This window comes from Dermacentor albipictus, chromosome 3, assembly GCF_038994185.2.
Source record: "Dermacentor albipictus isolate Rhodes 1998 colony chromosome 3, USDA_Dalb.pri_finalv2, whole genome shotgun sequence".
Taxonomy (NCBI): Eukaryota; Metazoa; Arthropoda; class Arachnida; order Ixodida; family Ixodidae; genus Dermacentor; species Dermacentor albipictus.
The window spans coordinates 51,425,109-51,439,594 of NC_091823.1; the positions used below are offsets into that span (position 1 = coordinate 51,425,109).

The following is a 14,486-nucleotide window of genomic DNA, read 5'->3' on the forward strand; positions in this document are numbered from 1 at the left end:
CATGTCGATATTTATTATGCCATATATAGTTAAGTAAATAGCTCATTCCCAAGCAACTTATCAAAAAAACAGATTTCTTTTTTAATTTCTAGGAAGTTGTTTACTCTGCAAGAAAATAAATGTGCATCTTAAACTAGCACATTGAAATACTTAAACTTGGCAAGTTTCATCAGTATTTACCTAGAAATTAAAAAAAAATATTTGAAGCACAGGGTCACTTCTTAATATGAAAGTACTACTAGCCCCCTTTCACTGGTCCAAAATATATACATATACTATTGTCAATGCATCCAGTCTCCTCCTCCTTCTCTTTTTTTCTTTCAGTTTTCATTTACCCTACATGTATGACCAAGGGCATGACTGAATGCCATTGTGCATAGTAGTGCTGACCTAAAGAGATCTGCTAACCTAAAATTCTGTGTATTTTATGTTAAACTAAGCTAACATAAACTATGCCGCCTTTTAGGTTAGCAGATCCTTTTCACCAATTCAAGGCGTTACTTTCTTTTTCAAATGTTTTAATTTAATTAGTGTTGGTGCTTGAACGCATAATTGTAAAATGTGTGTTTTTTTTTTGTAAAGTATGACCAACCTAAGCATGCTATATTTTATGCCACAAATTTCATCATTTCATCATTGACTGCATAGGGGAAAACAGTAGAGACGAGGAAAAGAAAGTCTCGTTACTTCCCTCTAGGTCACCTGGTATGAACAGTCATCTATTTTTAAGTGTGAAGTTGCTAACCAACCCCTAGAGTCGGTAACATCGGTCGCTGAAGCTGTTCCTAGGCCTATTGTCATCATAACAGTTAATGGCACTGACTCCAGATGTATCGCACCAGTTCCTAAATTAATGGTGTTAAGAAAACAAGACCACAAATGGTTAGTGTCATTAACCCTGCCTATATGGCATGGGCATCGCTTTCACTTGCAGGTGTCCTGCTTCCAGAACTGCTTGTCTCCCTTGTTCTCCTGGAGAGCACAGTGCCCGAGATGATGCATGTTGTGGACGCTGCACCATTGTTGTCACCACTTTTGGAGAGCCTTGACTGCTTCAACCAACTGGCTCCAGGGGCCCACCTAGAAGACACGCAGGACCTGTCGTGGCCTGGGGTTGGAGGAGGCACACTGACACCACCGCCACTGAGCCGGCAGGGCCCCACAGAAGATGTGCTCACATTGCGCAAAGCAGACGTGGAAAACCATAACCGGGATGGAGGCCTCTGGATCGTCATTGGAGGCAGGGTGTATGACCTGCAAGAGTTCAGACTATCTGCTCCCTGTGGTGCTGATATTTTTGCAAAATATTCCGGTGAGTTCTGGTGTTGATGTTATCAAACATAGTTCTGCACAGCCTTGAAATTATGTGCTGAGGTTTTCAAAAATGTTTTTAGATCATGGAAGTCAGAAAAAGAACAGCGATGTGAGAATATTTGAAAGCTTCAAATATTCTATTTGAATCACTTAGTGTTCGGTTCAATTCGAAAGACTCTTTTACTATTCGAAATATTCGAATCCCCAAAAATTGCTGCTGTCATTCTTTGCAGTACAGCAGTGTTATGCGGTGAAGTATGTCTGCAGTGCAGTGAAGTACAGTCAAACCTTGATATAATGAAGTTGTACTTCTAGTGGAAAACATTGCTAAATCGTGAATTTCGTTAATTCGGGGTTTTAAAGCCTTATCAGTGAAAGCAACTTCACAAATTCCCAGAACATTCCTGGTGAATGGTATTTTGTTACTAAGCACTTATAACCAAATTGCAAGAAGGTCGGGTCATAATAATGCAGTTACGAGCACGAGCGTGTGTGGTGCATGTTACACCGAGAGCAATAAATTGACGTGGCTCACAGTGTCTGAGATTTTTGTGTGTTAGGTTGCGTGACGCCGTAAATCTTCGATGCCATGGCTGACCGTGCTTAGTGCCTGTAGCCAGCGCCCACAGATGAAAACAAAAGTGTAAATAGATAGGGATATTCATCCAGTGTCCAGAGCAAAAAAAAAAAAAAGAGTCAGAGTTTCATCAGAAAGATGATAGCAAAGAGGCAACTACAGTCAAACCTCGATATAACGAACACGCATATAACGAATTATTGAATATATCGAACTCTCCCGAAATATTTTTGTCAAACACATGTATTTTTAACTTCCTATAGCGAACGCGGTTTGGCATAAAACGGATATAACGAACTTCGCGACGCCAAGCCCTACCTCACTTTATTAATAGGCAGCAGGCTTCGTTGCACTACAGGTGTGTTGTGCGGCGCAGCAAACGTTCAGGACTACCTCGCAGGCGCTGACAGCTCCACAGATGCCACGTCGACATCGAGAGTTGACAGCCAAAGAAATCGTCCGCATCTCACAACCGCTGACAGCGCCGCTTCAGCAGCGGCGTGATCGAATGTTGTGTTTGCGTTTTAGTGTTAGCAGTGGCGTGGCCGTCGTAGCGTTGTGTGGAGGCTCTTTCGGTGGTCGTGTCGAGTGCGGTGCGCGGGTGTGCGTAGTGCTGTGATGGTGATGAATGTGAAAAAAAGAGTGGCACTGACGTTAAAGACCATGCTCGAGATTATTCAACGTGTCGAGATTATTCAATGTGCAGTGGTATTGAGGGCAGTGGGTTTGCCCTTGTTGAGTGTTTGCAAACTGTGGAACAGGGCGTGATACGGTATGCGATCAACACCAAGAAGCAGGCCGCGATAACGCAGTTTTTTTGTGCGTAAATAAATGAACGTGTCCCAAGTAAGCATCGTTCGAGTTGCTGTGCCTTCTCTGATTGAATTTTGCTCCTCTTGCATGTATTTTTTACGAAATTTTATATTACGAATTATGGATATAGCGAACTAATTTCCGAATTTTTAACTGTTCGTTATAACAAGGTTTCACTGTACATGAAATAAGGTTCATAGTTTTATCAGTGTCATGCGCGCTCAAGCAAAAATTAACAGATCTCACTTGATGACCATGAATTTGCTGTTACAGCGTGAGCAAACACTTTGCACTGTGTCTCAGAAACTTGAAATTACGTGACCGCCAAGTCTAACGTGCAGGAACCCAATGCACATCAAGACACCAGCTGTCTTAGCTCGCTCTTTGCACTTTTCGTGGAGAGATTACCTCCAAGCATGCCTCCAAGATAGGGCGTGTGGCCCACGATGAATGCACACAAGGAGGAAAGAGCAAATAGGCATGTGTTCACCCCCCCCCCCCCAACGTGTGCTTGATCACAGTACTGTGCATTCACTCCCTCTCCATCCCCCTAGCATAGAATGAATCATCAGCTCTCGTGTTTCTCCAAGCTCTGCTAGCCGCCTTGTGCCCTGTGGTCTCTGCAAGTAGTTTACCAATGTGACAAATGGCACGGCGCAGCGTTGTTTCCTCCATTCCACGTCCTGGCATGCGTACTTTGATGGCGCTCTTCTTTTCATGTGGAAGGATGCTTGAAATAACCTTTGCCTTGACCGACGTTTTTATAGCATTTGTTAGATTTACTAACCATACATACTCAAGTACATACTTGAAATGGCCGAAAACTTGGTTAAATCAAAACCGTGTCACGAAATTACTTAGTCAAATCGCACACAAATAAACAGTTTTCAATGGATCTAAGATTGGGAAATTACTACAGGTCGAAGCGCTGTTCAAAAAGTGTTGTACTAGAGAATCTTATTGACACAAAGCATAATTTTCACTTGCATTATTTGCTGTGCTTGCTTGCTATTTTCCTTTATACCTCTGGTTGGTGAAAAATATTTCATTTTTGAAAAACCAATTGTATTCATTTTCGAGAAATGTTCGATTCACACTTGGTTTTTATTATTCGAATTTGTTTTGAAATTGAAAATTTGATATTCGCACACCCCTACAAAAAAAGATCTAAAGCGACGCTTTCTTACGAATCTTCCTGGACTTTCCTGACCATGGCTGCTGCTTGCTGCTGCTGTCTTTCTGAATAGATCAGACTTTAAAAAAAAATTATGCGCCCAATTGTGGGATGGAACCTCTGGGCTCAAGCACAGCAGCCAAATGGCCTAAGCATTAGGCCACAATCGCACATATATTTTCATTGTGCCAATGCCAGCTAGCTTTTTGAAATGATCGCTGCTTGTGTCATGCATGTGCCTGAGAGCAAATGCATCCGAACCAGTTTTCTTTAAACCAATGAAGTAGGAATGAAACTGGCAAATTTATAGTATTTGGTTAACTGCTTCACATAATAAATTCCAAGATTTGCATTGGATCTACATACATTTTTTTTACAACATGAATGTACAGCCTGTATTGCACAATTTGTAGGCCATGCACACCAGTATGGAGGTCAGCTCATGCAGGTAATACCATGCAGCAAGAACTGAGGTTAAACAGTGCGAAAAAGACGAGGACACAAGGAAACAAATACCACAGACATGTGCTGACTGCCAACTGGAAGATTATTTGAAATTCACCGGACATTTATACCTTTTTCAGCATAGGCATGCACACACCAGTCGCAAAAACATCTGCAAATCGGCAACATTATAATCTTTCATCCAAAAATGTTATTTCTTTTCCCGACAAGGCAAGAGAGGGAGTGCTTACACATTTATCTCCTTCCTTTCTAATGTGAAAAGCCTCTACTATTTCCCTTTCCCTATGAATTTTGTCTTTTCAAATATGGGGCTGCAGTGACGTACACTTGTTACAGTGTCCGGCTAAATGACTCCCATAGCCATTCTTTAGGTTACTGCTGTACTGACGAGCTCTTTCATCTAAGCACTGTCCCATTTGACCTATAAAAGATTTTCCACAGCTGAGCGGTATCTGATAGATAACGTTGCTCCTTCACTCAGTGAAACGAGTTTTATGATTTGTGGGGCACAGGTGCCTTTCGCGCTTGTTCATGCGATTACATATCGAGGACAGCTTACATGGGGCACCGAAAACCAAATTAATATTATGTCTATTGGAAACTTTCTTTAGATTGTTTGACAACTTGTGTAAGTATCGCACCACGTGCGCTTGTCTTTTGTCTTTCTTTTGTTTTTGGGAAGTTTCGGAACTTCTTTTCTCTTCCTGCAAAATTGCTTCGTATACTGAAGTGATAAGGGCTTCGCATACTGAAAAACTTTGATCGCACTCATGCTCACACGACTTACTAAGTGCTGACTTAATGCACATTGTTGCTATGCCTCTCTTAATCAATTTATCAATTTAGAGTGTGCGCTGTCATAGTGCAACAAGGTTTTCTTAGATCTGGGATGATATCCCCAGCATACATGCTCGTCCAAAGAAAAACAGAGGTTAATATCTAGAAACTGAATACGGTTGTTAATTGGCAATTCAAATGTGAACTTAAGTCCTCCCGATGAGTTGATGAACAAGTCCAAAATTTCTTCAACCACGTCATGAAAATGCATACAGGTATCTTTCTTCATAACAATTAAGTAGTCGGCAACATATCTAAACACTCGCATTACAGGCATGTCCACCAACTTATCAGAAATGACATTGTAAACCGAGGATAAAAAAAAAATTAAGCTTCAATTAAACTTCCAGTTGGCAGTCAGCGCTTGTCTGTGGTATTTGTTTCCTTGTGTCCTTGTCTTTTTTGCACTGTTTAACCTCAGTTCTAAGTATGAACCAACTAGCCCGCATCAAGATCTTACTTATGCAGCAAGCTTTGGCTGTGAGGAAATTGATTGATTTTATGTTGTCACTTGATTCAAATCCCTTGAGCCTTAACAATGCAGTACATTTGTCACAGTTTCACTCATAGCTGACCTTGTAATAATTTTAGCTGCCTATGTAGTGATTGGAAATTTGCATTTGGGTCATTCCACCTCGAATGTCTCAAGCATTGTACCACTTCATCCTTAATTTCAGTAAGAAAGAGTTTGACTGTTTAGTGTAGCATGGATACTGTTTCCCCAAAATTGTTATGCTAAAAATGTCTTTTTCATTCTGAGACTGCTATTTGAAATTTGTGTTCGAGGACAAAACTGCGCCTTCCAGAAATATTTATAACGAATGCTTTTTCTTTGCTTTTTTACACCAGCAATTCTTATGCAATGTACATGCTATTTTTCTCTACAATCCACATACACTATGTTTTCACACAAAGTAAAAAAAAATATGTTTTGTTATTTTTCAATTATAATGTCTTGTGCATAGAATAAAATCTTTAGATCTTCATACATTTGTGATATTTATTAAAGCATGTTTCTATCTGCTGCTCTGTACAAGTATTTTGGGGATTGTAGGGGAGTTGTACATTGGTGTTTAGAATAGTTTCCAGGCAGGATAAGGGTGAATACTTTATGAGCAGAGATGCTAAAGGTTCATGATTATATTGCACTTAGTGTTACACTGATGGAAGAACTAACGGACAAATATTTGGTTATGAACATAGTGTTCTGGCCCATTTTTATGTCGAAGTTGTGCATTTGATTTATTTATTTGTGCACAAATTTATTTATTTTTACCAGCGATTGTCTTTAAACATGAAAAATTGTTTTTTCATCTGTGGTCCTGACGTCATTTTACATTGTTCCTGACAACCCAATGCAGTTACTAATGCAAAGTTTACAATGCAGAAGCTTGTTTTGTATACAGATGCATGGATTAATTATTCTTATTTTCTTCAGGTCAAGATGCAACACAAGCTTTTGAAGCTGCCCGCCACTCAAAAGAAGCTAGAGAAATGCTGAGCTCCTTTTTCGTTGGAAACTTTGTTGATGTAAGTTTACTGTTCATTAGGTATGGTAACTTCTATTTTCTGTCATTTGGGAGCATGTCCTCAAATATACAGTGTTGAGTGCACAGCAACCTGTTTTATGTCTGTGCAATGTCAAATTTAGTACGGAGGTAACTGCAGTCAACGACTGATTTTTGGACATCCTCAATAATTCGTACACTTTTGTGGCACCGCCACGTACCTGATAGAGCCAACGTATATGAAACGGAAATTTTGGACACGGAGACACTTTGCCACCCAAATTTCTGGACTTGTTACTGTGACCATATTTCTGAAAACGCATTAATCAAAGCCACCACCGCCACCATTTTGATTATCTCGCAGGCTGGAACTAGCGCTCTTGAATGCCAATCCACTGGCAGCCGAACTCACTACCATAGCAAAGCTAGGCCTAGCTGCTTCGACGTTCGCTACGAGTTAAGGTTCCTACTATTTGGTGCCATGTTTTTCATTGGAAGAATTTGTCACTGTCAGCAATGGCGCCGACTGAACTGCGGGGAAGCATGGCAAGAGTCAAGCATATGCATAATGCCAGTTCCCAAAAGTCAGCTTCGTTTCAATACAGCGGTGTCACGCCATGAAGCATACATAATGTATTGCGGTGAAGCATATTGGCGGCAAGGAGTTAAGGAGTCGGCATCTATCGGAAGCGCCTCGCTGGCGTAGTATGAGGGATCACGTGGCGCGCTCCTCATAGGTTTTGCTGTCAGCGTTCACTGAAAACACCACGCGCGAGCTCTCCCGGATATTTCTGTAAGTACTTTTGAAACGAGAGAAGCTTTTTACTGTCTAAATAATAATTTTGGGAAAACTGAAAGCACAGAATCGTTTACAGACGCTATGTCTCTTTACCGAATACGTACAGTGAACGCCACTGCGCGCGGTCGCCGCGATGGAGTCTCCCGAACCGGCTTCTTGCGTGGAAGGTAGGCAAACGCTGAGAGCAGAGTATGTGAAATATGCCCTTATAGTGTTTGTATAACTAAATGGAGCCTAATAGAATGAAGTCTCAATGCAGCGATCGCACAGATTCGCAGCAACCGACTGTGCGTCTGCATGCTTGTCCGCGTACTGTTTCGCTTTCACCGTGTGCCGCGTTTTCGCACCGTGCCATGAGCCTTAGGCCGCAGAATAAGAGCATTTGACAGTATACAAGCAACCATTGTTGCGTGGGTGCTATCAGAGCTATTCAAAAATAATTTCATTGTAGAGGCTTCGACGCCTAAGGGGACTGTGATGTGCCGTGCGACAATTCAATGTTTTTTTCTTCTAAATTCTTGGACGTTTCAATATTACTTATCGAGTTGCGCTGCACTGTATGTTTATCGGCGTTCTCAGCGTGCGATTTCCTGCTGCTTCTTTTTTGGTAATCCAGTGCATTAATCCATAACACAAACATGACCATATGCCATGCTTTCTTTAATGTGCTTCTTACCACTCCCTTTCCACTCCAGTGAACTTGCCAGTATCTATAGCATCGACAAGTTCATAGACCAAACCGTCATGACATTAGTCGGGCAGTGGACTCGGGCGAGCATCTCAGTGCGCGTTTTCCGAACATCGCATACCTGGCGGCATAGCAGAAATCTTTCTCGCGTCTGTGCTTGCTGCATACCCGAGTTGTAGCCGATGACCGTTTGCCGGTTTTATGTTTCGCGAGCCAAGCTTCATGCAGCTTCTTGTCCTGCGGCTACGTGTGAATAAGGCTGACACCGGGCTCCGTTGCGTAAGTCCGGCACTGCGGCACCGAGCAGTAGCCTACCATGTTGCGCGCCTTCAAAGGCAGCCACTACCTATTGAAGTGCTTTGAAGCGTTGTAAAGGAGACACTCGAAGCGGGAAAATCTCGCCACTAAATGAGGACCGCAGCGTACGAGGGAATTTAAACTCGTTTTCAGCTCGCTTCGGCGCTCCCGAAGCAGCCGACGCGGCCGCTATGTCCACGTGATCCCTAATAGCACGTCACGCCGACGGTGGCGCCAGCTTTTCCAGTGGTGGAGCTCGAGGCCAATAAAGAATAAAAAGGGTCACTGTCACAGGAAGCAGTGTGCATTCCTTAATTATACATTCATGCACCCAATATATCCTGTCACAATATGAGCATTGATACACCAAAGCAGTGTACTGACAAGCCTTCAGAGATAGTTTTGACATGGGTGTGGCGATTCGAGCCCTTGGGGTCATCAAAAGGCATGCATTCATTTTTTTCTGATTGCCTGAATCTCTGATGTTTCCATGGCCCCTAGGCAGTCTAAAAGGTCGGACATCGACTGTAAAATGTTTGACATATATTGGTGCTGAATAGGCCTTCTAGGAAAAAACATCTTTGCAGTTGTAAAAATGAAACTGCTGCTGGTAGTCTTTTTTTACTACCATGCCTAGCTTAGGCGTTAAGGTGCAGTATTTCCTTGTTACAAATTTAATTTTACTTGGCATGTTGCACAAGAACACAGTCCCCTTATTTTGTTTACTCCTCATCATACATACTGTCGACTTGAACCGGAAAGATTATGCGTTATAAAAGACACAGAGTGCAGTTTGTCGGCTGTGTCTACAAAGGTGTTTACAAGATACTGATATCGTGTGGTAAGCTGTACAGTCGACCAAAAAAGTTTACGGACCACGGGATCTCAGAAAATTCAAAATATACCAGTAGCCTTTAAAAGCAGCCACTAAAATTGTGCATCACAATGTTGTTCGCATATGCCACAAAAGGCTGGAAATGGGAATAACAGGCTGCGTCTTGAGACTGAGGAGATATTCAGCTTTTTGTGAGATCTCTTGGTCCGTAAACTTTTTTGGTCGACTGTACATAGGTCAATCGGGTCACTCTCTCAATAATGACCTCCTTCATGAGCATACAAATAATGGGAAAAATGCATGTGATGGTTGGCTGGCACATTATTTTATAAGCTTCAGTTGCAAGCCTTCTTTTGATGCTTGTAAGGTTGTTTGTAAGGATCGGGACCAGCTGACTCATGAAATTATTGAAGCCTATCTGATTTTAGGACTTGATCCAGATTGTGTGAGCACTCCATCAGTGCTTTTGACTGCCAAAAAGATCAACTTTCTTACAAGGTGATATAGTTGCTGTCACGTGCTGTCAGTGAAGTATATATTAGCTGCTGTTTCCACGAATAAAAGTTGTTGTAAGTTAGTGCTCATTCCTGTCCTGTATTTTTCTTATCCACTTGCACTATTTAAAATCTTTACTATGGCATACCAACCAGCCCAAATTTCCATGATGGTGTCAACTTCATGTTCCAGGCAGGACATGTTGTCTCAGCTAATGGTGTTAGGAAGTATGTTTGCATAGAAACAGTCAGCATTAGTGTAAAGGAAGATTAGGAAAATGGAACTCAAGAAAATGAAAGTCAGTGGGATGTAAGGTTAAAATGCAGACATTGAAACAGATTTGTGTGAGGGAGGAATTGCAAAATGGTAATGTATATCAGTATACATCAAATGCTATCACTTAGCAACACAACTAGTGGTGCATGGTCAAAGCGTCTTTAGAAAATATAGTTTGACTCCTGCTATACATTACTGCTCTCACGTACAGCACGAACAGGAGGCACCATTATTAGTGGATCCCAGCAGCCTGTCATCGCCACTTTGTGATTCGGAGCGCACCCTGGCACACCTACTTGGTCTGCATCTGCAGCAACAGGCCTGTGGGCCGCCCCCCGAGTCCTTTGAGGCCCAACTCCAGCCTTGGCTAGAGAGTGCACTACTCCGTGGAGGTGGCCTGCTCAAAACGCTGCCGCCCCACGATCCATTTGAGGAGGAGAAGGGAGAAGCACGGAGCACTGGATCAAGTGCTGCCACCCCTGGTGAGCCAGGTTGCTGCCATCATCTCCTCTGTCATACCCTGCTTTTGCAAAACATTCCAATGTGTTTATCAAAGGGACAAACGCTGGCATTCTCTTATTGTAATAGTCAACTTCCATTAATTCGACTCTGACGGGACTGACGAAATTGGTTGAGTTATCCAGCAGGTTGAATTAAACAAGATGCAGAAAAGAAGACAATGTGAAAACACCACTGATTCATTTGGCAGTATTTGCCTGATTCTAAAACACCACCAAATCAACCATCTGTCCACTTTCTATGTGTCCAAAAGAGAAAACCAACATAGAAATCACATTAAAGCTCCTAAACAAAGTGGAAATCTGACATGTACCCGATTTACTAGCATGAAATATGGGCAAGGGTCTAAATGTGTGCTACACAATGGTGGCTTGTTTTCTAAAGTCAGCTTCGCCGCGATACACCCATATTATGCGGTAAAGCATACAAAGGCTGCAAAGGCGATTAGGTTTCGAGTCAATTGCCACACGCAGGCAATTTGTGGCCCAATCTTCTTGAAAAGAGCAACAACAAGAAAAGATGCATGTCATAATCAGGTAAATACCATAATCAGGTATTGTGAGCTACGGTTATTGCTTGAAAGCCTTCCCAGGGCAGGGCGTAAATAAGCATTTTTGATGGGAGATGACATGCTTTCACACATTCACTGTCGTCTAAGCTTTGCCGAGACAGGTGCTGCCACTAAAAGGGTCGCTACTGAGGTCACTCTAGGAGTCAGGTGCATGCATGCTGTCTGGTCAAGTTCGAGTTATTTGGCAAAGGCCAATTTTAGGATCGAAATAACAAAACATTGGGCCCATAGAAATGAATGGGTGCCAGCCGAGACCTTTGGATGGGATTGAATGAACTGAAAAATCAAATTAACCGGACTCGATCTACATTGTATTTGAAGTGACTTGATATGCTCTTGAATGTGTTCTTGGGCCTTCCTAAGTGAGCACTGTGCAACACAGCCAAAGCAAGAGATGCAACAAAGAATTTTGGTCTTGTATTATTGACGTGGCAGCATGTGTACCAGTGCATCTGACAAAACTTTTTGTCAGACAAAATGCTTGCTGATGCTTTTTACTAGAGTTAAAATTAAGTAAAATGTTTGTGCAAACTGCCTTTGTTCAAATTTTTTTTCTCCTCTAGTTTTATGTTAGACTGACATATGTCTGCATGGGCTAGCCTTTTCCTCTCAGTAAACTTGCTGGACCGAATGTCTTTAGTGATGGGAATGGGGATCAGTGATACCTGGTATCGGCTCACTGTTGTATTTTATGCACTAACATACCCTTTATACTACCTTGTTTGGGTACTTTGATTTAGTGTCCGGCATGACACCGACAGAGCCAAAAGTGCTGTCTGCTGCATCATCTGCCCCTTCACCAATATCGAGCGCTGTGGCCAGTTGGACTGAAGACAGCCTGGTTGAGGCCATTGCTGAAGGACGGTTGGAAGACCCTCGGGTTTCTGGCTTTCTGCGAGCAGTTGACGCCTTTTGTGAGCAGCAACATCTTGCTTTGCACATGGACTTTGGAGCTGACCACCCAATTGAAGAAGTGGGCAGGTGAGGGCTAATTCTCTGTGAGTCATTAGGTCATAAGAATGGGAAATCATTGGACAGGTGTTATATCCAGAACCTAACATACAGTCAAACCTCAATTTAACAAACACGAACATAACTAATTACTGGGTGTAACAAAATAAATATCAAATTAGTTGGCCATGCTTTCTTTCAGTGAATATCTTACTGCTACAGTAAACTCTCAGTTGCATGAATGTCAGTTTAACACATATTTCAGAATAATGAACTTTTAGCAAATCCCTGGCGGTTTTCTTATGCATTCTATGCAAAAATATTTCAGTTAAATGAATTTCTAAATAGCGAATACAGTAGAACCTGGTTGATATGTTCCCATTATGTACGTCTTCCTGGCACCAACGTTTGCAATTGAGAACACAAAAAAGTGACCCAGTAGAGTTATACTCATTTGTTACTGGTTCATACCTTCCCAGAAAACTCAATTTTTCAGCACCAATGTTCAGCACTTCACCGAACTGCAATCGTATGATACGTTTCCCGACTGCTAGAGCTTGTGTGAACAAGAAAATGCGCGAGGCGTGCGCAATCGAGAACTGTATATAGCTGTCCGCCACGGCAGCTCCACTGCAATACTCGCCCACCTGCCTCACGTGAAAATGCATGTGCACACTCAGTTTCTCATTTTACTACCAGCAAATCTTCTCCGTGGTCACCGCACACGGTATTCACAGCTGTCACAGCCAATCCTATTGCAATAAGCCTCTAACGCCTTTCTGTTTCACAGCGCATGGTGCTGTCGGAAGCGTAGCGCATGCTTTTAATAGGCGATAACCAAAACACGCCGCCGTTCCCTGCTGCAGACTGCGATCATATACATTTTCTGGCTGCTAGACCCCATGTGAACAAGAAAAGACGCGAGATGCATGTGATTATGAACAGTATGTAGCCGCCCATCTCACGTGAAAACTATAGCACACGCAGTTCTTTATTCCAGTACCAGCAAATCTCCGCCTGGGTCGTCGCATGCTGCATTCACAGCTATCGGCACCAATCCTATTGTGATAAGCACGTTCACCTATCTGTTTTACAGTGCGTGGTGCTTAGTGCCATTGGTAGCGTACTGCGTGCTTTTAGTAGTCGAAAATCCAAACGTGCCACCATTCTCTGCCGCAGGCAGTGCGATGGGGGCATTACGTTTCACTACGATGGCATCTGGCATCGCCCACCAGCCCGATTGAATTTCAGTTTCCCCTAGCCCTCTTAAAACACCACGCAACAGGAAAACACCAAAACATGTCTCTGGCTGCCGGAGCACCACCAGCTCTACCCATGTCGGCGTCTCGTGCCATACGATCTGTGCGACGCTTTGCATTATGTAGATTTCAACAATAGTTCAGTCTGTCAAAGCTTTTTAGTTACCTTGGATTGTACGTTTTCTCAGTTAGTACGTTTTTTCTCCCGTATTTTTTTTTTCCAGTAAAATGAATGAGGTTCTACTGTATTTCAGTCGAACGAACTTGATCATTGGATCCTGGCAACACTTCGAAGCCACACGTTGTCAGAAGACTGTGTGCAGCGTGACAGTGAGCTCATTACCAGTGCTGAATTATCAGACTTGAAAATTGTTTTCAGTGTTTGTCCCGAAGAAGAAGACTGTAACAAGAAAGTTGCAATGGCAGAGGCAGATTCACAGGGTGTCTACCAACCGGGAAAACCGGGAAAACCGGGAATTCTCAGGGATTTTGAGTAGTCTGGAAAAACTCAGGGAAAACTCAGGGAATTTGTGCTTCTATCAGGGAAAATTAGCTGTAATTTTTTTGAGGGTCAAAAGTCGCGGTAATGCTGGCTCGAGAAACAGACAGGACTCGTAACGAATCGTCGTCGGCTGGAGGAGTTGCCAGTGTACAGTCAACGACCGACTTTCCGGATTCCCGATAACTCGGACGGCTTCGCGGCACCACCACGTACCGCAAAGAGTCAATGTATCATAACGTCTGAGAATTCAGACGCAAGAACTCTTCGCCGTCCGATTTTCTATACGTTTTGCGTGATCACAGGTCCGAGACGGCGTTAATGAAAACCACCACCGCTGCTATTTTGATTACCTCGCCGCCTTGAACCGGTGCTCTCGCACGCAGATGCGCTGGCAGCCGTGGCCACCACTGCGGCAACGGTAGGCCTAGCTGCTTCGACGTTCGCTGTTAAGCTTCTTGTCGTTCGGTGCCATGTTTCTTCATTTCTCCGCTGACAGCAATAATTTTGTCTTCGAAGCTCGGAAAGCACGGCGCATTGCATAATGCTCTTTCCCGAAAGTCTGCTTCGCCTCATTACAGTCGTGTCACGCGGTGAAGCGTACAAGCG

At 43.0% G+C, this 14,486-nt stretch overlaps 1 protein-coding gene across 4 annotated transcripts in view; it reads left to right on the forward strand.

Moving 5' to 3' along the window:
• The window catches only part of HERC2 (E3 ubiquitin-protein ligase HERC2), a 157,611-nt gene that overhangs the window by 48,259 nt on the left and 94,866 nt on the right, over positions 1 to 14,486 (forward strand). For all 4 annotated transcript variants that reach the window (XM_065446812.1, XM_065446814.1, XM_065446815.1 and 1 more), the window contains exons 22-25: positions 935 to 1,312; positions 6,619 to 6,710; positions 10,290 to 10,560; positions 11,909 to 12,149. In XM_065446812.1, coding sequence (XP_065302884.1) covers positions 935 to 1,312; positions 6,619 to 6,710; positions 10,290 to 10,560; positions 11,909 to 12,149 — 982 coding nt within the window. The remainder of the gene's footprint in view (positions 1 to 934; positions 1,313 to 6,618; positions 6,711 to 10,289; positions 10,561 to 11,908; positions 12,150 to 14,486) is intronic.